Source organism: Odocoileus virginianus, chromosome 17, assembly GCF_023699985.2.
Source record: "Odocoileus virginianus isolate 20LAN1187 ecotype Illinois chromosome 17, Ovbor_1.2, whole genome shotgun sequence".
In the NCBI taxonomy this organism is placed as follows: domain Eukaryota; kingdom Metazoa; phylum Chordata; class Mammalia; order Artiodactyla; family Cervidae; genus Odocoileus; species Odocoileus virginianus.
Genome location: NC_069690.1, coordinates 45458525 through 45480612, shown reverse-complemented (window position 1 = coordinate 45480612; position 22088 = coordinate 45458525). Strand labels below are relative to the sequence as shown.

The following is a 22088-nucleotide window of genomic DNA, read 5'->3' as shown; positions in this document are numbered from 1 at the left end:
CCATAAATCTGCAGGTTTCCTCCACCTTGTACTATGTATTTGTGGAGTATTTAGTTTTTCACATATTTATGCCTTGGAGGAAAACTGCTTGGGAGGAGAAAACTAGTTTTTATTAAGTGTTTACATTATGTCAAACTGGGAACATACACATATGGGAATTCACTGAATCTTATATTTTGCAAATGTCCAAGCATTCATAAAAGTTGAGATTGTATAGTGAATCCCCTGTAGCCATCACCCAGATTCAACAAGTATCAGCTTCTAACTCATGGTCAGTCTTGTGGCTTTGTTCCTCCACCCCACTTTCCGTTCTCCTGGCTTTTTTGAAGCAAATTTAAGGCATCTTATCATTTCATTTATAAATATCCCATATGTACACTAAAAAACATGGAACCATTTAAAAACATTAATGAACAATCATATCACACCTAAAAATTAATATACCAAATATCTTTTATGCTCCAATTTCCCTGATTGTCAAACTGCTTACTGTTTGTTTGAATCAGAATCCAAATAAGAAACAACAAGGTCCTATTGTATAGCACAAGGAACTATATTCGATACCTTATGATAAACCAGAATAGAAAAGAATATGAAAAAGAATATATATATGGCTACCTACTCCAGTATTCTTGCCTGGAGAATCCCATGGACAGAGAAGACTGGCAGGCTACAGTCCATGGGGTCACAAAGAGTTGGACATGATTGAGCGACTAACACACAAACACACACACACCTATAACTAAATCACTTACCTGTACAGCAGAAATTAACACAACATTGCAAATCAACTATATACTTCAATTTTTTAAAAAAGGAATCCAAATAAGGATGAAAAAGGGACTTTCAAAATACATCTTTTTACTTATATGTTCATCCTTTCCCTTCCTCCTCTTTTCCTTGAAATTTGTTGAACAAACCAGGTTGTTTATCCTACAAAATTTGCCAGGAATTGGCTGGCTGCACTGAGAGCTTTACATCTTCAGCATGATGCAATGAGATCAAGTTTCATGATCTTTCCCCCATTCTACAGGTGAGAAAACTGAGGCTCAGAGAATACATGCCTTGCCCAAACCTCTATAACCAAAGAACTGGCAGAGCCCAGGCCTCCTGTCTTCCATCCAGAAAAAAAAAAAATGGAACCTCATTCTCAGAGCACCTAGTTCAGTACCAGGCACGTACTGAACAGTGAAGAGGGCTGCCTCAGGGCAGTCTGTGAACACAGATTCCACAGACCCAGCAAACCATGAAGTCAACCTTTCCTTGCCACGGGCTCTGCTTTTTATTTTTATTTTTTGCCACACTACAAGGCCTGTGGGATCTTAGTTCTCTGGCCAGGATGAGATCTGCATCCCCTGCATTGGAAGCAAGGAATCCTTAACCACTGGACCGCCAGGGAAGTCTCACACAGCCTCTGCTTCTTTCTCTCTGTTCTCTCTCCATTAATTCATCCAATAAATAGTTGCTGGACACTTCTCACATGCCAGGTGCCATCATGGCATGTGAAAGAGTGTGGCTGTTTGCCTCCGTACATGGGTAGATGGGTGTGGTCTCATGGAGGAGTGGGTTGGGCTTCTAACTCTGGATGTTGTATGTGTGTGTGTGTGTGCATGTGTGTGTGCACAAGTCTGTGTACATTTGAATCTCCAGATCTACATATCCCTGAAATTGTCCATGACTACAATTGGGTGTATACCTATATGCTCTCAGTACCTCAGTACATATATGTGCATGTGTTTCTATGTATGACAGTTGCTGAGAAAGTCTCTGCAAATATGCAAATGTGTGTCTGAGCAGAACTGTTTCTCTCTGTACATCTGTGTGTCTACACTTGTGTATCTCTCCATGTGCACATGTGTGTCTGTGAGACTACAGATGCTGGGAGTCTCCAGGTTATGTATGCTGTGTCTCTGCACATCTGTGTGCATCTTAATGGATGGTGTGGGTCTCTGCTTTTGTCTGATCTGTGTATCTGTGTGTGTGTTTCTTCCTGTGCTATGATTGAGACTGTTAGCTATAAACCCTGGCCCCTCACCTGCCCAGATTCCTGTTACCTCAGTGTCCACTAATACTAAGGGGCAGCCAAGGAGGCTTCTAATGGGAGGGAAAACCTTGACCCTTCAAACCTGCCCCTGTGCCCAGGGCAGAGGCCCCTGCTGAGGGGAGGCGTCTGGGGGCGTTGGAAGGTTGTGTCTGCTCCCAGCATCTTGAGGACCCAAGACCTGATAAGTGCCCTGGGACTTCCCTGATGGTCTAGTAGTTAAGAATCCACCTTGAATTGCAGGGGATGCAGGTTGGATCCCTGGGCAGGGAACTAAGATCCCACATGTCTCGCGGCAACTAAGTGTAGCTTGCTGCAACTACTGAGTCCCCATGCCACAATGCCACAACAAAGGCTCCCACATGATACAACAGAGACCCTATGTGCTGCAAGTAAGACCTGACGCAGTCAAATAAATAAATCTTTTTAAAATAAAAAAAAGGTAGGATCCCAATTCTGAGCCCACTGACAACAGGTCTTGCTCTGAAAAATGAAACCTCAGCCAGCTCCAGAGGGAAAAACAAAATTTAAGCTGGGACCATAGACTAACAGTGCTCCTGCAGGCCTTCAGGTCAGAGGGGTGGGTTAGGAGAGGGTGCTGACCCCACACACCCACAGATGTCTCCTCCAGAAGGCAGGGTCAGTTCCCAACCATAGGCTGGCCTGCCCCAGGGATAGTGGCCCCAGGGTTATCTGGCCTGGAGTTAATCATCTACTTGGGGTATCCCTGGGTCCCATTGGCTGTCTGCGGACACAGCCCTCTGGCCTGAAGCCCAAGGAGAGGGAAGGAGATCCTCAGCCAGCGTCAGCCCCACCGGCCAGGGGAAATGGGGTGGATGCTCTTGGCTACTGGGCCTGGTGGGCCCTCGGGAAGCCCCCCAGCTGAGGAGGGAGACATCAACCCTACCCTCAGGGAGCCCAGTCTGAGAAGAGAGGTCGTCCTTGCCCTCACAGGGGCCCCGAGTTGGCAAGAGGCAGGACTCAACTGCAGCAGTGGGGAAAGGACCTGGAAGAACTGACGAGGGGCCAGGACAGAGGCAGGGATCCAGAGCAGCAAAGGCGGGAGAGACCCAGGAGCAGGAAACCGAGTAGGGAGGGGTTGCGGAGGGTGGGCACTCTGAGGGGGGGCTTGGATGGAGAGACCAGGAAGGGAAAGCACATTTGGCGGGGGGGAGGGGGGCAGCTCTCTGAGAGCAGAAAAAGAAAAATCAAGATGCCCCAGTGGATTCTGGGAGGGGGGCAGCAATAAAGAGAGAAGAGAAAGGCCGCCCTGGAGGTGGCCCCACAGGGCAAGGTGTACAAACCCTCCCTCTCATTGCTTCACTCTCTGTTGGAATGCAGGATTTCAAAGCAGGAAAATGGAAAATTCAGCGGAGATCACAGAGGTCAGCTCCTGTCTCCTGCTGCCAGGAGTCTCCTGCCCAGAACACTACGTGCATGCATTGTGCTGTGTGCGTGTGTGACTGCTTGTGTAGCGTGCACCTGTTCATAGGAACGTGTCTTTGATGGGGGAGGCCCAGGAAGGGTCGGTGCTCTCACCCGGCATCCTCTGTGGTACTCAGGAGAGAAGAACCCAGACTATGCTCCCCACGCAGGCAGAGCCCCAGGAGTCCTAACTTCCACACAGAGCTATATGAGGGTGGAGTGGGGGGACCTCCGTACGCCAAGGGTCTGGCCGTGACACTAACAAGCTGTGTGACCTCAGCCATTTCGTCGCCCCTCTGCGTTGGTTTCACCCTCCATAAGGACAGAGGGTGGGACCCCATCAGAGCATAGTGTACCCAAGGGCAGGTTGTGTACCCCTGATTGCGCACTGGGTGTTTTTAAGCAGCACACGTATACGGTATTAAGCAATAATTAATCATATCCTATGAAAGTTTTCAAGTCCTTTGCACATCTTGCTTAATAACATGAATCAGGAACAAAACTGCTTTGCCTCAAAGACCAGCTCCACTGCTCATGAACTGAGTGACCTTGGCCCTCACATATTTCTGTGCCTCAGTCTCCTCATCTATAAAATGGGGGTAATAAGAGTGTCCATTCTGGAGTCATTGTAAGGCTTCAGTGAGTTACTATTTGTGAAGTGCTGTGCAAGGACCTGATGTTCTGCTAGTGTCAGCAGCTGTTCTACCAAGGAAGAAGCCTCAAGCTTGCTATGGGATCTCGACCACCTGGCACTTCCTAGCCATCTTTGTTTCCAACAGAAGCAGTCAACACTATCCAACTGGAATATATAAGATTTTTAAACCTCTCTATTTGTAAGGCTTTCTTACAAGTGACATCGGCCTTCTAGTTACAGTCCTGATGTAGATAAATTTTAAATTTCCCCAAAGACAAAATTCTTCAAGGTGGCACCCAGTGGCTGGGGTTTGGCAAACCCTGGTAACCTCCATAAGCCTCCTTCCTTGCTCAGGCGGCTGCTCTGCCCTCTTTGCCCTAGTCAGACTCCTCCTTGATTGTTCAAGACCCCGCAGAGCGCCAGAGCCACCTTTGGGGCCCCTGAGCCCTTCTGAAACGGGCCTTGGCAGTAGATTAGACATGCAGCCACCCTTTATCTCGGCCTCGTGACTCTCGCTAGTGGGTTCCGTCACACACACACACCCCCCCAGAAGGGGCGGGGAATACTGTCAGCGCCGCCCTCTGACCCATGGCCAGACCCGCGCCCCGCCCCCCCTCCCAACCCCGTCGTCGTACCGCCCCGGACGGCCCAGCCCCGCCCCGCTGCAGGTTAAGAGGCTCCTAAAGGCCGGAGCTCCTGACAGACGGTCACTTGTGGGGGGGCGATCCGGTCTGGTTGTCATGGCGACGGTGCGGCTGGCCTGGGCCCTGTGGGCCGCGCCTGCGGGCGGGAGGCTCCGGGGCCCCCGAGGCACCGGGAGCGCCCGGAGGCTGAGCTGCGGCGCACGGCGGCAGGCGACCAGGGGTACCAGCCCGGGACGCCGGCTCAGTACGGCTTGGGGGCCGGCCCAGCTAGCCCAAGAGGAGGCCGAAGGAGCCAAGGACGACGTCCATCCGTCTGCAGCGGAGGAGCCGTTGTGGACGCCGCCCCCCGCGCCTCCGGTGCCCCCCGATTCCCCGGGGCCCCCCGCCGGCCGCTCGCCGCTGCAGCGAGACATCCAGACCTTCCTGAACCAGTGTGGGGCCAGTCCCGGGGAGGCGCGCCACTGGCTCACACAGTTCCAGGCCTGCCATCACTCCGCCGACAGGCCCTTCGCCGTCATCGAGGTGAGCCGAGCCCGGCGTCGGGCTGGGTTACAGACCCGGGGTGGGGGCCGTGTGCCGATGTGTCGCCGGGCCTGGCAGGACGGGCTGTCGACTGAGGAGGGGAACCAGGAGTGGGATCAACGGAGCCCTAACGAGCGCCCGGGACTGGGAGAGGCCGAGGCCCTCGAAAAGCCTGGCTCCCAGCCCGGGTGAGGAGTCTGGGGTCTCCAGCCCGTGGAATATGATGTGCCAGAGTAGTCCTCCCACCCTAGGCACAGTTAGGGGATCAGTTGGCCATTGGGGAACCTGGAGAGAAGCCGCCTGCGTCACCCCTCCCCCTAAGGTGTCCTAGAGTCCAAGGTCGCAGGGAGGAGCCGAAAGAGGAACGCTACTGAGAGATAAGAGGATGATGGCAAGACCCAACGGGGCAAAGGGCAGAGCAGGTGGGCGCAGGTGACCAGAAATGGGGTCTGATAACTCCTGGGCAGGATGGGGACCCCCCCCCAGAGGGGACCCTGAGGGCCAGGCTGGAGGAACAAGCGAGTGAGGAAGGAGTCAGGGTGGGCGACGTGCCCCCTGAACGCCCATGCCTCCGCAGGTGGAGGAGGAGGTGGTCAAGTGCCCGAAGGCCGTATCCAGCCTGGCCTTCGCCCTGGCCTTCCTGCAGCGCATGGACATGAAGCCGTTGGTGGTCTTAGGGCTGCCTGCTCCCACGGCGCCCTCGGGCTGTCTTTCCTTCTGGGAGGCCAAGGCACAGCTCGCCCAGAGATGCAAGGTGTTGGTGGACGCCCTGCGGCACAATGCGGCCGCCGCCGTGCCTTTTTTTGGCGGTGGGTCTGTGCTGAGCGCTGCTGAGCCAGCCCCTCACGCCAGGTGAGTGCCGACCTTGCCTGTCTCAGCGTCCTCGGATCACGCCGCTCAGCCCCGCAGCCCCAGCCCCGCGGGGCCTGGAGGCGATCTCCTTGAGCCCCGCGTCTGGCCCACAGCTACGGCGGCATCGTCTCCGTGGAGACCGATCTGCTCCAGTGGTGCCTGGAGTCCGGAAGCATCCCCATCCTGTGTCCCATTGGGGAGACCGCCGCGCGCCGCTCGGTGCTCCTGGACTCGCTGGAGGTGACCGCGTCTCTGGCTAAGGCGCTGCGGCCCACCAAAATCATCTTCCTCAACACCACAGGCGGCCTGCACGACGGCAGTCACAAGGTATGTCTCCTCCTTTCGGGCTCCAGTCCCTGCGCCTCCGCGCCTCCGCGCCTCCGCTGAGCATCTCTCTTGGGGCTCCTGCATGCCTCCCTTATGGGCCCCAGAGTCAGTCTCTCCGAAGCCGCATGGGTCGGGAATCGAGTGTCAGGGAGGGATTCAGCCTACGGTGTTCAGATCTGAGCCCTCCCTGGCGGAGGACTCCGGGAGGAAGTAAGGGAAAAGGGGTTAAGTGAGAAGAGGTCCGTAGGGCGGGGACGCAGTCCTAGTGCGGCTGCAGGTCGGAGGCTCACCCCCTAGTCCGGGACACAGGTCCTGAGTAACGTGAACCTGCCCGCCGACCTGGACCTGGTGACCAACGCTGACTGGGTGAGCACTAAAGAACGCCAGAAGATTCGGCTCATCGTGGACATACTCAGTCGCCTGCCCCATCACTCCTCCGCCGTCATCACCGCCGCCAGCATGTTGCTCACAGAGCTCTTCAGCAACAGGGGTGAGGGCGAGGGCAGGGGCGCGCCGGTGTTTGGCGTTGGGGCGGGGGGCGGGGGTGTGGGGGTGGGGCAGGAGAAGCCACAGTAAAGGCTTCCTGCCCTTGCCAAACCTAGGGGAGGTTTGCAAGGAGGTGGACCGGCCTGGGCTGCAACTTGGGTGGAACTAGGGAAGTGGGTGGGACTTGGCTGGGTGGGAGGAACCACAGACCCAGCGGACCCCAGTGGAATGGGTAGCTCAGCTGGTAAAGAATCTGCCTGCAAGGCAGGAGACCCCGGTTCGATTCCTCGGTCGGGAAGATCCCCTGCAGAAGGGATAGGCTACCCACTCCGATACTCTCGGCTTCCCTGGTGGCTCAGACGGTAAAGAATCCGCCTGCAATGCGGGAGACCTGGGTTCGGAAGATCCCCTGGAGAGGGCATGGCAACCTATTCCAGTATTCTTGCCTGGAGAATCCCCATGTACAGAAGAGCCTGGCGGGCTACCTCCAAGGGGTCACAAAGTGTCGGACAAGCACAGCACAGGAGAGGTGGGCGGGGCCAGGAGCCGGGTGGGCTGGGATGGTCGGGACTAGGGGAAGTAGGTGGAACCACAGGTGAGGGGGGGAACTCGAGGGACGAACTGCCTAGGAAAAGCATCTCCCTGAGTGAAAAGCACAGACAAGTCTATGCAGACCGTAGGAAGCATCTCATTGTGGAGCGCTCCCAATAAGGTAATTGTCCCACCAGCCACCTTCCTGTCTGGAACCTCCACCAGGCTGCGCAAACGTAGGAGTGGAGGGGACCTGGATCTCGGACTGAACGAACCCCTCCTCCTTCGTCCCACCCCCAGGTTCGGGGACGCTGTTCAAGACCGGCGAGCGGACGCTGCGAGTGCGCTGCCTGGACAGCCTGGACCAGGGCCGCCTTGTGAACCTGGTCAACGCCAGCTTCGGCAAAAAGCTCCGGGACGACTATTTGGCCTCGTTGCGCCCAAGGCTGCACTCTATCTACTTCTCTGAGGGGTGAGCCTGAGGCCCCAGAGGGCAGGGGCCACGGGACACGCCGGAGAGCTTTGGGTCAAGAAGAGGTCCCAGCCTGCCTCTCCCCCGCTGCGCCAGGTACAACGCGGCAGCCATTCTGACCACGGAGCCGGTACTGGGGGGCACCCCGTATCTAGACAAGTTTGTGGTGAGCTCCAGCCGCCAGGGCCAAGGCTCCGGCCAGATGCTGTGGGCATGCCTGCGGCGGGATCTGAAGACGCTTTTCTGGCGCTCCCGGGTCACCAACCCCATCAATCCCTGGTAGGTTCTGCCCTTTCTGGCGCCCCTCTCCAGTTCTCACCAGCCATGCCGGGGATCCACTAGCCTGGAAGGTTGGGCCTCCCCTTTCATTAGCCACCCTTCCCCCATGAGAGATGGCCCGCTCAGTGCGGGCCCCACATTCCCCAGGGAGCAGACCACACATGGAGCCTGAGACTTCCCTAGAGGCAGAGCACACTTATCTCTGCTTTGTCCTCTTAAGGTAGATGCCTTGAAGACAGTCTGCACCGGGCACACAGCCTGCCTCTCCCAGGGTCTGGACAAATTCAGCCCCTTACCATTTTAGTCCAGGCCCAGCTGCCAAGCTCTGACCCCAGAGCTCTGACCCCATTGCATCTCCAGTGGGACACCCCCTCCTGTCTTTCCTTCTGCAGTTATCCCCTCATTCCCTTACTACTCTGCTCTGCGGGCACCAAGGACAGAACAAGGACCCCTCCCCGGGCTGCACAGCCAAGGCAGTGTGGAGAGAGGAAAAGGCGGCCTCACGCTAACCCTCCTAGTTGTGACTCTGGCTAGTTATCTAACTTCTCTGAGCCTTGGCTGCTCCTCTGTGAAAAGAGCGTACCAGGCTATTGACTGGTGCTATGAGAATAAAATCAAATTACAAACCTCAGGTCCTAGCAGTGTGTTCAGCATATACACGCATACCCCAGAGATATTACCAGTTTGGTTCCAGACCGCCACTATAAAGTGAATATTGCAATGAAGCAAATCACATAGATTTTTTGGTTTCCTGGTATGTATGAATGTTTACACTATTTTGTAGCCTGTTAAGTGTGAAATAGCATTATGTCTAAAAAAAAAAATGTACATACTCAAATTTAAAATAGTTTTATTGCTAAAAACTGCTAACCATCACTTGAGCCTTGAGTAAGCAGTCATCTTTTTGCTGGTGGAGGGTTTGAAATATTTCAAGAATTACCAAAATGCAACAGAGAGACATGAAGTGAGTGAGCAAACCTCTGTTGGAAAAATGACACCGATAGACTTGCTCCACACAGGGTTTCTGCAAACATTCAATTTGCAAAAAACATAGTTATCTGCAAAGCACAACGTGCCAAGTCACTTCAGTCATGTCTCTTTGCAACCCTACGGACGGTAGCCAGGATCTGTCCTTAGGATTCTCCAGGCAGGAATACTGGAGTGGGTTGCCATACCCTCCTCCAGGGGATCCTCCAGACCCAGGGATTGAACCCAGGTCTCTTATGTCTCCAGCACTCGCAGGCAGGTTCTTTACCACTAGCGCCACCTTAGTGAAACACAAAAGGTGGTATGCCGATAGTAGGTCCTCAATAAATGAACCAGTGAGTAGTGAGCCCTGGCCTTGCCTAAAACCTATCTCCCGACCCCACCAGGTACTTCAAACACAGCGACGGCAGCTTCTCCAACAAGCAGTGGATCTTCTTCTGGTTTGGCCTGGCCGATATTCGGGACTCTTATGAGCTGGTCAACCATGCCAAGGGGCTACCAGACTCCTTCTGCAAGCCAGCTTCTGACCCAGGCAGCTGACCCTCTCTACCAGCCCTTCAGGCCCTGGGACAGCCAGTGTGGACTAAAGGCCAAGCCTGCTGGAGGAGACCCAAGGCAGCCACAGGCCGGATCAGACATGCTGGCTGAGTGAACTGCAGATAGCAGCAGCAGCTGTTACTCCACCTGCCCAGAGAAGGGCACCCAAGGGAGGACAGGAAGGAAAAGGGCCTGCCCAAGACCCCTACTTGCTCCAAAGCCACAACCAGATGGCTCGGAATTTTCAGTCTAGGAATCTGGAGGGAGGAGGGTGCCCTTGCCTTTAAGGGCTCTACTCAAGGCTGAGGGTGGACCAGTGTCTTTGACCACTGTGCTGTTTTGAGGCTTCCTTGCTCAAAATATCACCCACATCTGCCTTATATTCCACAATTCATTTTAATTCCTTCGGGTCTTGCAACTTCTCAGGAGGCCTTGATTAAAATGCAAGTACTTGTCTGAAAGTCAGCACACACTTGAAAGGAAATTAGCACTGACCCTCTGGGAGCACCATCTTGAGGGCTGGGGAACCAGGGGGCTCCTAGAGGGAAGAGGGGAGCTAACTGAGGCCGAGGCCCAGAGACGAATGCTGCCACTATCTCCCTCAGCCAACTGTTAGCAGCCCCCGGAGGGGCTTCCCTACCCCTTAGTTAGGAAACATCTTCCATTCCACAAACCGGACTGACAGCAGCCCCATCTCCCTTGCCATGCAGGGCTCAGAGCCAAGGCCAGACTCGGAGGTCTTCCCCTTGGTCCCCCTGGAGGTTGTGTCTCCATCTTTGCAGGAGCGGGACATCTCAGACAGGCGAGAGTCCAAAGCCTGTGGTTGCATTTGACATTTCTGACCCCTACGATGTGCCAGGCTCCACACTGGCTGCTGAGGCTACCTTCTGTCAGGAGGTGTGTGGATGTGTAGGGAGGGACCAGGGGCTGTTGAGAGACCAACCCCCCCAGAGCAGCCTGTCTTCCCTGAGGAGAGGGGTGGCGTCAAGTACACAACTGGGTGTGTGCTTTAGGCAGACCTGGCCTGGAATCCAGTTCTGTGGCTTCAGGCTAGGGGCTCAACCTTCTCTGAGCCTCCATTTCCTCACCTGTGAAATGAAAGTTCCTCGGCTTCAGAGTGGACCCTTAATCAGTCCTCTCCCTCTAGCTGCCCTCGCCAAAGATTTCTCTGAAAAGAGCTGGCACCAAATGGGGAGGAAAAGACAAGCCACAAGGGGGACTGAGTGAAAGGTCAAAGCATGTACTGCAGGGAGCCTTTGCAGACTTGGAAAGAGAGCCCCAGGACAGGGGAAAGGTCACGGGCGGGTCAAGGTGGGGCTTACCCAGGTATGGGCTTTCAAGAAACCCAAGATCAATCCCAGCCAGTGGCAAAGTGCCCCGTGGGGAGAACAGAGAAGCAAAGCCAAACGTCTATATAAAATGTTTAATTCTGGAGGACTGTGTGGTCTGGTGTTTGGGAGGGCACTCACCCACAGCAGGCCAACCACGGAGCTGCCAACAGAAGGCCAGAGGCAGAAAGCTGGCCACTGCCTGCCCCACCCCTGCACACTCCAGAGTAGACTGGGGCCTGCTCTGCCCTCGAGGTGGGTGACAGCTAGTGCCGTGTCTGCTCCTGGCACACCCTGAGAGCCCACGACTTCTGCAGTGCCCAGCCCCTCTATTCCACCTGGGCCTGATCCATGTGTCAATACACACACTGTCTCAGTCTCAGAAAAGCACTGCAGAGCCTAGCTGCATCTGCCAGGCTCAAAGCGGGATCTTTCACACTGGCTCACTTCTGATTCTTGGTCTTCCTCCCTCTGTCTCCCACTCTCAGTGTCCCCCACCCTCACCCCCCACCCCCATAGCCCTGCCTTACTCCGTTTCCTGGGACAGGAGACCCAGGAGAACAGCTGGCCTCAGCTCTCCTCAGAACAAACAGGAAAAAGAAACCCACAGGGCAGAGTCATCAGGGCTCCCACCCCACCAAGGCCTGAGCCCAGGAACTGGAGAAGAGACCTGCCTCTTGCCAACATACACACACATGCACATAACACAAAGGATCAAACAAACAGACCAAAACGCATAAATAAACATAACTGGGCCAGCAAGGAGGAATGGAGGGTGGCCTTCAGTGGCTCCCTGCACCCATTCTCAGACTCCCGCTGCGCAACTCAGCCGTCAGTGGCCAAGATGATAGCAGCCCCGAAGATGCCCACACTCTCTCCAAGGAGCTTCATCTGGTTCCAGAACTCAACGCGTCGTGTGTTGTGCCAGTAGGCCACATTGCCGTCAATGAGCAGCATGACCGGGGGCAGCAGGACAGCCAAGATCTGGGCAGCCAGAGTCACGTAGTAGCCCGACAGGAAGGCCAGGGCCAGGACGCCATAGAGCACGAAGAAGAGCTGGACCATCAGCTCCCCACCAGGGAGATGGTTCAGATACGCCAGCCGGTCCTCCTTGCTGTGCTGCAGCGAGTAGGCCTAGAGACACAACGTCCTCTGAGGCTCTGAATAGGCTGAGAAGCCTATTCTGGGAAGGCCACCCCTGAGATGCAAGACAGCCCCTACCAGCTGGGCTGTGGACTCCCCTCTCAGACCTGGGGCTTTCTGAAAGTAAGGCCTGTGTCTCCCCTCGGACGAGGGAGCTCCGTGAGGTCAGGGTCTCTGTCTCTCCTGACCCTGGGGGCTCAGAAGGAAAGAGGGTCCACAATCAGACTGGGGCTGTCACCTCTGAATACAGAGCTCTGCACATGGGAGATGGTATTCTGTATCTAAGACGAAGCTAAGTGACTTGGGGCCCACTGACATTCCCTTCCACATTGGCCCCAATCCCAGTACCAGGGAAGATGTAACTGGCTCTGCCAGGCAGCCCCATCAGCTCTAAGTGGCAGAACCCCAGGTGGGACCTAACTCTACCAAACCTCTTCTTTGTCCCCTCTCTGTCCTCTGGGGGGTGAAGCCAAGAGGCCCTCTTGTCCTCCTGGCTCTCAGGCTTGGGATTGAATGGTTAATCCACCCTCTTCTCTCCCCTGGTGGCAATAACGTTGGAAGAAGGGACTGTCAGCCAGGTCTCAAGCACTTGAAAGTCCCCCAAGGCCCAGAAGCTGGAGGGGGCAACTGCTGGGAGTTAAGCCCTCAGAAACTACATGCAAGCCTCATTCTGCCCACCTCCCTGGGTTCTGCCAGGCACCAGGCATCGGTTCACACCTCACTCTCAGTAAAGCACCTCCAGTCGACAATCCCCCAACCTACCACACAGACGAGGTAGATGCCCAGGAAGACCTGGCCGGTGGACTGAAGGGAACGGCTGCGGGGTTTCCGACGGTACAGCTCCCCAGCACCGCTGGCCAGCACAAGAAAGCCACCGATGATGGCAACTGTGCGTGAGTACATACGGACCTAGGCCAAGGCGAGGGGACCCTGATCAGAAACTGAAACCATTGCACTTCTCCTGGCTGCCCCAAGTACATAACTGCCCATCTCTACACATCCCGGTTCATCTGATGAATCCTCTTACCATTACCATGGGCAGATAGAGCAGAAAAAGATAATTCTTTTTATCAGAAGTGGAAATTGAGGCCCAGAGGAGTAATAAACTTGTCCAAGGTCCTATACAAAGTGGCAGAACCCAGATACCAAGCATTGCCCCTCTCCCCATCCTCAGGTCTGCACATTCAAAATTCAATATTCTTTCTTCCATAGGGTATACTCTGTTCCCCAAACTAACCAATGATCTCACTGTCCAGTAGCTATTCTCACACCTGCCTTCCTTAATTGACTCCCAGTCCATTCCCTGCGGGTAATGCCTCGGTCCAGGCTCATCTCCAAGCCTGTAGTGCCTGGCACAGGTCCTGGAATCTACAGGGTTAAAGGCTGCCCTCTGATTAGATAAATTTCATGAAATCTGATGGGTGGACTAGGTACTCTCTTAAAGTTCCTTTCGCCCTGGTTCTGTTAACTAAACTAACGGTGTAGAGTTCTGGGAACCATGTGACCTGGGTTCTGGTCCCACCTGTAACGCTAACTGGGGTGTAATTTTGGGAAAGTCTGTTTCCCATCTCTGGACCTCAATTTCTGCACTCTGAGGGGGAGGTTTGCTGGTCTCTAAGGTCCTTCCATTCCTGTGGTCTGTAATAACCGCTACAAACCAAGGGGTTCAAGCTTCCCAGGCTTCGCACTGTGCTCCCGGCTAGTACCAGGCAATGTCCAGCTGACCCAGGCACCGGCTCCCCCGGCACTACAGCCAAGTCCCGCCCAGGGGCGAGGTGCTCACCTTCAGCCAGTCCCCGTAGTGGACGTAGCCCCCGACGTAGGCGGCATAGGTGCTAATGGCAAGCTGGAGTGCGGCCCCCAGCGCGAACCAGCGCCGCTTCACTCCAAAGGACATGAAGCTAGCGCACAGCACGGCCGCCCCCATGTCGAAGTACAGGTAGGGTACTGGGATGTCGGGCTTCCTGCGAGTAGGGAAGGGGGGAGGAACGAGGACAGAGTGAAGCACAGGATAAGGCGGGAAGAAGAGCCTTGAGACCCCTCGGGTTTCCTTAAGCTCCACTGCTTCTCCAAACCTGAGCCCCCTCTCATAGCTAGGACCCCCGCACTACGCTCGATGCCCACCATACTCCGGACCAGAGTCCCTAACAAGTCCGAGGTCCCAGTTCCTCCCAGTCCAAAGGTCCCAACTTCTAGGCCGCAACTTCTTCCCCACCTCACCGCACCCCCGTTCCTGGGACGGGCCGGACCGCCCCCACCGCGTTCGGCGACCGCACGGACCCGCTCACCGGCGTGCCTCGGCCCTCTCAGCATACAGCATGAGCTGGCTGAAGCAGCCCCAGAAGGGGCAGCGTGTGAGCAACACAGAACCCAACTGCATGATCAGCTGCAACATCCACCGTCGCGAACCCATCTTCGACGCCATCTTGAGAAAGGGCAGTCCGCCGCAGCTTCACCCGGCGGCCAGGGAGGCCGGCGCGAGGATGCGACGCGCAACTTCCGGGTCTCGCGCGCGGGGGGGGGGGGGGGGGGGGGGTGTTTCCCTCCACTTCCGTCGGGAAACAAAGCTCTCGCTTTCTAGTTCTGGGCTGAAGAAAGTATTGTAGCTGCAGGGTTCCGTTATTCTTTCTGCCCAAGGAGGCTCAAGAGTCCTTTCTTATAGTTGCAGAAGTGAAAACTAGAGGAAGGAATAGTAAGCGAACTAGTCTTTGAATACTGCTAAACCTGGGCTCCAACTCTAACGCAACTCTGTGACTTTCAACAAATCTCCTATATTTCCCAAGATTCATCTGGGAAACTGGAATGACATCGACGACACAGGGTTGTGAAGTTTAAATGTTGACAGTGTTGGTCCTAGCACATAGTAGGGCTTCAGTGAATGGTGTACACAGCGCGCGCACACACACACACACACACACACACGAAATCCCTCTGCTTCTGAGTTTAGAGTAAGAAGTTATCCTCAGAGCCACTTGTAGAAAAATTTGGTCTTGGTTTGCCTTTCTTCTGTCCCCTGAGAGAAGAGAGACCTGACGAGGACATATGGGTCATCTCAAGCAGTCTATTTCTCCAGCTCAAGTGCTCCAACTCTAGCCCAAGCTACCACTTTTTGTCAGTTTAGCTGCATCAAGCTTCCGACTGGTCTCCCCGACTGTTTCTTTTGCCTCCTTTGTTCTCAGATCCTCTGTTTTGTTCTCTTAACCATCAACCAGGCACCTCTCTCTTGACTCGCTTGGTACATTAGCGATTGTATATTTGTGATTTGTCTATTGATGATTGGATTAACACTAGATTGTGAGCTCCATGAGGGCAAGGACAATGTCTGGTTTCTGCCTACTATTATATCGTTAGGGCCAGGTAGATGGGATGCCTTCAGGAAATGTATGCCAAATAGATAAGTAAATGAACAAAACATGTTACCACTATGTCAGGTTTCAGTAACTATTTGTTGAACAAATGAGCGAAAGTTCGGGGCACTCTGGGATTGCCACCACACAGCCACCCCCACCTATCTTCCTGCACCCCCTCTACCACCCTGCCACATACAAATTCATCTTCTAATATTGAAGACTCTATAAGCACTTTAGTAAGGTCCTTTAATTCAGGAGGTGCATTTCCATTTCCCTGGGGAAGGGAGAGGGAGCTTATGTTCAAGTAGCATTTCTGAAGGTATGAGTTTAAAATTCCCAATCAGCCAGTGAAAGCTGGACAACAAAACACTTCTCACATCTAATTTTTTTTACAAAGTCACTGAATAAAGTCTGAGTGTATCAGAAAGAATGTGAGAAAGGGATATATCAGGCAAAAAACTAGGGAAATGAGACTGTGTGATTGCTGGGGTGGGGAGTTGAGGGTGAGGGTGGGAAAACTTCAAAGGGAATGAGAAAAAGAATGGGTTAAAGGTTATTTTGCCTACCCTTCCTACCCCCTACCACCATGAGGCAAGTTTTTACCAAAATACAGGCACGTGTGCACGCGTGCACACACACACACACACACACACATACAGGCACATACTACAGTATCAACTTTCCAACTGTTTTTCTTTTTTCAATCTCCTTACCTATCCCCGATTCAAATCAGACAAAATGCACAGCCATCAGGAAGAAGCAAAAGTGCTGAGAACTGGGATCAATGTATGTCCACAAAATAGTTCTAGAAGCCTGCCTGGCTTGTGCCCATAGGAATACCCTTACCCACCCTACCTCCATCATAACTTTAGCAACCAATTCTGACCAAGTCCCCAGCAGCAGAGGCCAGGAACATGTGTGAGTAAGAGAAAGATTAAAATTGATGCTTTCCTTATAGGGCTTCTCTGGTGGCTCAGATGGTTAAGAATCTGCCTGCAATGCAGGAGGTCCGGGTTCAATCCCTGAGTCAGGAAGATCCCCTAGAGAAGGGAATGGCAATCCACTCCAGTATTCTTGACTGGAGCATTCCATGGATAGAGGAGCCTGGTGGGCTACAGTCCATGGGTTCAAAAAGAGTCAGACACGACTGAGCGACTTTGACTGTACCCAACAAACCCCAGTTCCCTCTGGTCTTTCTTTTAGTTCCCTCTTCCCCAAAGAGGTGATGAGGACTAGAGGCCAGACTACTCTTCCCAGGGCTGAGAAAGATGAGAGCATTGTGCTAGATCAGGAGGAAGCAGGTGAGGGAGGGGTGGTCAGCCCTAGGCCCTGAGAGTTGAACACAGCCATTTCTCTCTCCCCTCCCACCACTCCTCCCACCCCGCCTGGGCAGACAACTGAGCCCCAAAGACCTCTAAGGACCATCCCTTTTCCTTTCTCACAGCTCCATCTTCTCTCCCCCCCCTAGCTGCCTCTCAAGGGCTCCCCTGCTCTCTGGCTCCTCCTGGGCCTCGCGGGCACTTGCACTCAACCATAACCATGGTCACAGCCAGTGATCAGCCCAGCTGGGACTCCACACTGCTCAGCACCACCCCACCAGCTGCCCAGGGCCACAAGTCAAGTAACCCAGGCTGGCTACACGTAAGTGCCACAGGTCATCCAGGTTCCCAACGGCCTGTTGCAGGTCAGAGTCACATACCCAGGGGTTTGAGGCAGCAGCAGCATCATACCTGCTGTCCAGATGCCCACCATATCTTGAACTTGAGATGCTGCAGTCGGTTGCCTACAATAGAGAGGCCCAGTGCTCACAGGGCTACAAAGGCCTCAGCCTCCAGCTGACTGATGGCAGTCCTAGCCAGGGAGCACTTCCAGGCTGGCGTGGGGGCCAGGGCTGCACCCCTGACTTGCTATCCTGGTTCCTAGCCAGCTCTGCCAGCACAGGAAGAAGAGGCACCAACCCCAGCGGTGCCCAGCTCAGCCGGGTTGTGGCTCAGGTTCGGCTGCCCCAGGTTCCCAGGCTCCACAGGCTGCAGGGGTCCAGGGTGGTAAACAGGTTGTGAGAGGTCTAAACAGAGTAGACAGCACAGAGTAATGGAAAAGTCTGGGCACAGGGGGGCCAGCTGGTGGGGCTGAGATACAGCTGCTCCAGGACACCTAGGCCCCCCAGGGCTCCACCAGCCAAGTCCCACAGGACACTGGGAGACAGCAGCTGCACCCGCAGTCCACACAGGCCCTGGAAGGAGCCACCTGCCGAGTGGCTGAGACCACTGTGGCTCAGCTCTGAGAGCCAAACTATCAGGGAACCTGGGAAGGGTCTAAGCAGGTGGAGGCCTCCACAGCCCACACAATGCCCAAGGCTGGGTAGTTTCATGGTGCTGCCCACCTGCCGCCAGACCCCAAGCAAAACTGATGCCCCATTGTGGCCGTGGCCACACCTGCTCCTGCTCCCCTGGAGTGAGGATGGCACCAGGCAGTCATGGATGCTGAGAGCTTGTGTTACTCTCCTCCATCCAAGATATTGGGAAGCGTGGTGATGCTAGGAGAGAAAAATAAATGCAAACACGACTCAGGACCTCACCATATGTCAGGTTCCCAATGTGGTCTCAAGGATACCTTCTCTCCATCTCTCAAGATCTTACCTGCTTACCTAGCAGCTAACAGCTAGGTAAATAGCAAAAGCTACTTCAGCCTGAGATCCCAGCCTCCTGACCCTCCCATCCCCAGCCACCCCTCATCCTATTATTCCTACTAGGATGAAAGGCAATCAGGGAAGATCACCTTTTTAATTCTCTAGACCTTTCTTACCCCCACTCCACACTCCATCTCACTTATTTCCCACATGATCACATAAACTCCTCCTCCTCCTGCAAAGAGCTTCAACTAGATGTTGGCGTCAGGACCTCCCGCAGAGCCCCTGTGTACTCAACCTCTATCCCTGGCACTACACTTGCTGAGTGCAGCAGCAGCATCTCAGGAATGGAAGAGGAATCTCAGCTCTAGTTACCTGCCTGCCTGGCCTCCGGCCAAGCCCCACCGCCCGAGGCAGGAGCAGTCAGCTCTCAGGAAGCCATCATCGTGAGGGTGGGGAGAGGGGACAGGTTGAGGAAGTCTCCAAGCCCTTCTGGCCTTCTATCAAGGGGAGTGGGACCCTGCCCTGCTTTTCTAAGAGCAGGGGTTCCCCCTTCCACCTCCTTCTCTCTTCTGGAGCCCCAGGCCCTCCTCTATTTCTTGTCAACCATGGCAATTGGGAGAAGCCTTGGAGCCCTCCCTCAAGTCATAAAGCAGACAGGTGTCTCTTTTTTTCATTGCTACTTCCTGCCTAAGACAACTGGACACAAAGGAGGGGAATGTTCTCTCTTGTTCTCACTAGGCCAAAGGTCAAAGTACTCCTCTCTGGCACTCAAGGAGTGCCCAGCCTTTCCTTCTGAAACAGGGGGCTGGGTTCAGGGTACCCAGTGCTTCTGCCTTGCCCTGGGAGGCCAAACATTTACTTTCTCTCTAGGTTCCTGAGTGTGCTCAGGAGCTCCACCCAGCAAGCTCTTTAAGAGGATAACGGCCATATGGAAGAAATGGTTACCAAGGGCCAAGCAGCTCATTAGAGGCTTCATTTAATCCTCAACTGAGACACTCATTTCACAGATGAGGGAACTGATGCTTGGCAAGGTTAGGTAAGTTGCCAAGTCATACTGCTAATTAGTGGCAGAGGTGAAATCTGACATGACTCAGGCCTATCTGAATCCAGGCATGCATCTAACCACTAAGCTATAGTGACCCAAAGAGTGGGCCATCATCCCTTGTGCCGTCCAGACACCCCCCTAGGATGTCAAGGTCACAGGTGAATAGTACATATGATGCCCAGAATGGTAAGGGCAGCTGAGCCACCATCAACCTAGGATATTACTCTCAGCTTGTGGTTGATCAGACTTGAGCCCCTTTAATTCAAGTGATCTGATTCGAGCAAATTATACCAGAAAAACTTGAGGAATCATTGTCAATAATCTTTGAGAAAACATTACAAACAGAAGGTTGCCAGAGACTAGAACAGAACACAAGTATCAATTTTTAAAAGTCAGTTGAGTAGAATAACTGTTAACAAAATTCAGAGGGCTCATGAAAGTCTCACCAGTTACCCAAAACATGATAGCCACTAGGTGCCCACATGAGTCCACTAAAAACAAGTTATACCCAAACAATTTTATTTCCCTTTTTGATATTGTTAGATGGCTATCACAAACATCTGGATCCTATTAAAGTCTCTTATGCTATCCCTTTAGATAATATGAAAACACAGTTTATAAAAACTGGAACACAACACTGGGACAGATAAGTTGTACACCGGATTGTAGCACCAAGATTTTTTAAAAGTTCTTAGAAGAGGCTGAAATAGTTGGCTTAAAAAGACTACTGCACTGGAGAAAACAAGCCAGCTCCCAGTCGTTATCTGCCTGCTTGTCTGCTTCAGCGCCCCTCACTCACGGGAATGAAGAGCAAGGACCAGAGCGCAGGAGATGGGTGCTCTTGCCTCAGTTCTAGAGCCGCTGCAGGGAGGACAAAAGGGTGTGGCACAGCGGGTACATGGTGCTTCTCAAAGTAAGGAGCTCCCCACCAATGAAGGTGTTCAAGTAGGGGCAGCCAGGCAAGGATGCTGTAAGCGAGGATGTTTAAACTGGGAGGCAGTTTAAATATCCACAGAAGCTCCAAGATCTGAGTGCTAGGATACCTGTGCTGAGCTTCAGAGATCACACATGGGCCACCCCTAGAACTAGAAGCATGCTATCTGCACTGTTCACATACTGCCTTCTGGAGTTACATGGCTACATACCCTTCCCATAGCCAGCGCATGCGACGGACAGCAAGACACTTTCATAAAGGCTAATCTGAACTAGAACGGAACTGTATTTGACATCAGCCATGCACCTGACTTCTCTTGTGACTCAGACGGTAAAGAGTCTGCCTGCAATGCGGGAAACTGGGTTCCATCCCTGGGTAGGGAAGATCCCCTGGAGAAGGGAATGGCAACCCACTCCAGTACTGACTGGAAAAATCCCATGGACGGAGGAGCCTGGTGGGCTACAGTCCATGCAGTCTCAAAGAGTCGGACACGACTAAGCGACTTCACTTTTACTTATGCACGTGGAGGGGCCAAGGGGCCACTGCTCTAATCACCTTCTCTTGCAAACATCCTCAGCTGAACTCCCTGATAAACCTCCTATTCTGCTCATACCAAAGAATCCACTTGTCTACACCAAGTCACTCAGTACAACTCACCCAGTGGCCACGTGGTTACAGCATGACGCATGAGCATGCACCCCTAAAGGGCACTCAGCAACTTATGGGAGTTCCCTTGTGTGTTTACTGAGCCACCAGCCACATACTCTTTCACCCTCATCTCCCTGCCATATCCACAAACACACCTGCAATGGTACTATCTTCTCCTTCCTGTTTATTATGAAGGAAGGGCCCCATTCAATCAGAGGCCAAAACCCCTACTGTGGCCATGGATCTCACCCATTTCTCAGCGTTCAGGACAAGGGCACAACTCCTAAATGTCTAGCTCATCTGGCCCTATCCTCTGAACTCAAAGCTCGAGACCCATTCGCCATCTGTTCTTCAGTGTTTCATGGGTGAGACAAAATAACAAAACAGAACCCTATTTTCCCACAAACCTCTTCCTCTCCACTGTTCACCATTCACCGAGAAGTCACCCTTAGCTCCTCTTTCCCTGACCACCTTGTCCTCACATCCAATCCGTCAGCCAGTCCAGTCCTGCACTCACGTTTGTCACCACTCTCGCCTGAACCACTGCAATAGCCTCATAGTGCCAAGAGTCTTTTTTTTCCCTTAAATTTAATTTTTACTTTGGAATACAGTTGAACGAAGTCTTTCTACTTCCACTGTTGCCACTTAACATTAGCCTAAACCCCTTGACAGCCTGAAACCCTTTAACAGCTCCCACTGTGTCAAGAACAAATTCCACTCCCTAAAACAACGGCTTCAAGGCCCTGCATAATCTGGCTCCTGCCAATTTCTCTGTCTTACTCACTAGGCTTCAGCTGCCTATAGTCTAGCAGTTCCTAAACATTCCAAGGGCTTCCCAGGTGGCATCATGGTTAAGACTCCACCTGCCAATGCAAGAGGCACTTTCCATCCCTGGATCAGAAAGATTCCCTGGTGAATGAAATGGCAACCTGCTCCAGTATTCTTGTCTGGAAAATTCCAAAGACAGAGGAGCCTGGAAGGCCACAGTCCATAGGATCGCAAATAATAGGATTCAACTGAGCACACACACTGAAACACCCCAAGTTCTTGTCAACCTCAACTTGAGTTCCTGCTGGTCCCTCTATCCAAGCACCCTTGGCTGGCTCCTTGTTCTTCAGATTTCAGCTTAAATCACACTTCAGAGGCCATTCCAGAATATTTTCTTTAGAGTAGTACACAGACCTCCCTACAGTAAGCATAAGCAACTACTTTAATCTAGGAGACAGACCAGAAAGGAGGCCAGATCAGAAAAAGCAGCCACCACCTTAGTC

General features: G+C 53.4%; 2 protein-coding genes and 1 long non-coding RNA gene across 3 annotated transcripts; 2 read left to right on the top strand and 1 right to left on the bottom strand.

Moving 5' to 3' along the window:
* The first annotated feature begins 2869 nt into the window (after nucleotides 1–2869).
* On the top strand, nucleotides 2870–4292 carry LOC139038968 (uncharacterized). Its single transcript, XR_011492064.1, has 2 exons — nucleotides 2870–3129; nucleotides 3383–4292. It is a non-coding gene; the product is annotated as an uncharacterized lncRNA (long non-coding RNA).
* A 533-nt stretch (nucleotides 4293–4825) lies between these two features.
* On the top strand, nucleotides 4826–11169 carry NAGS (N-acetylglutamate synthase). Its single transcript, XM_020888613.2, has 7 exons — nucleotides 4826–5266; nucleotides 5844–6118; nucleotides 6232–6445; nucleotides 6755–6935; nucleotides 7763–7934; nucleotides 8031–8213; nucleotides 9587–11169. Exons 1-7 carry the CDS (start codon nucleotides 4841–4843, stop codon nucleotides 9738–9740), a joined length of 1605 nt encoding a protein of 534 aa, XP_020744272.2. The 5' UTR covers nucleotides 4826–4840; the 3' UTR covers nucleotides 9741–11169.
* Nucleotides 9047–14699, bottom strand: TMEM101 (transmembrane protein 101). Its single transcript, XM_020888614.2, has 4 exons — nucleotides 14497–14699; nucleotides 13992–14172; nucleotides 12971–13117; nucleotides 9047–12199 (listed from the first exon to the last, which is right to left on the bottom strand). The coding sequence occupies exons 1-4, from the start codon at nucleotides 14631–14633 to the stop codon at nucleotides 11891–11893; spliced, it is 774 nt and encodes a 257-aa protein (XP_020744273.1). The 5' UTR covers nucleotides 14634–14699; the 3' UTR covers nucleotides 9047–11890.
* Between the last annotated feature and the right edge of the window lie 7389 nt (nucleotides 14700–22088).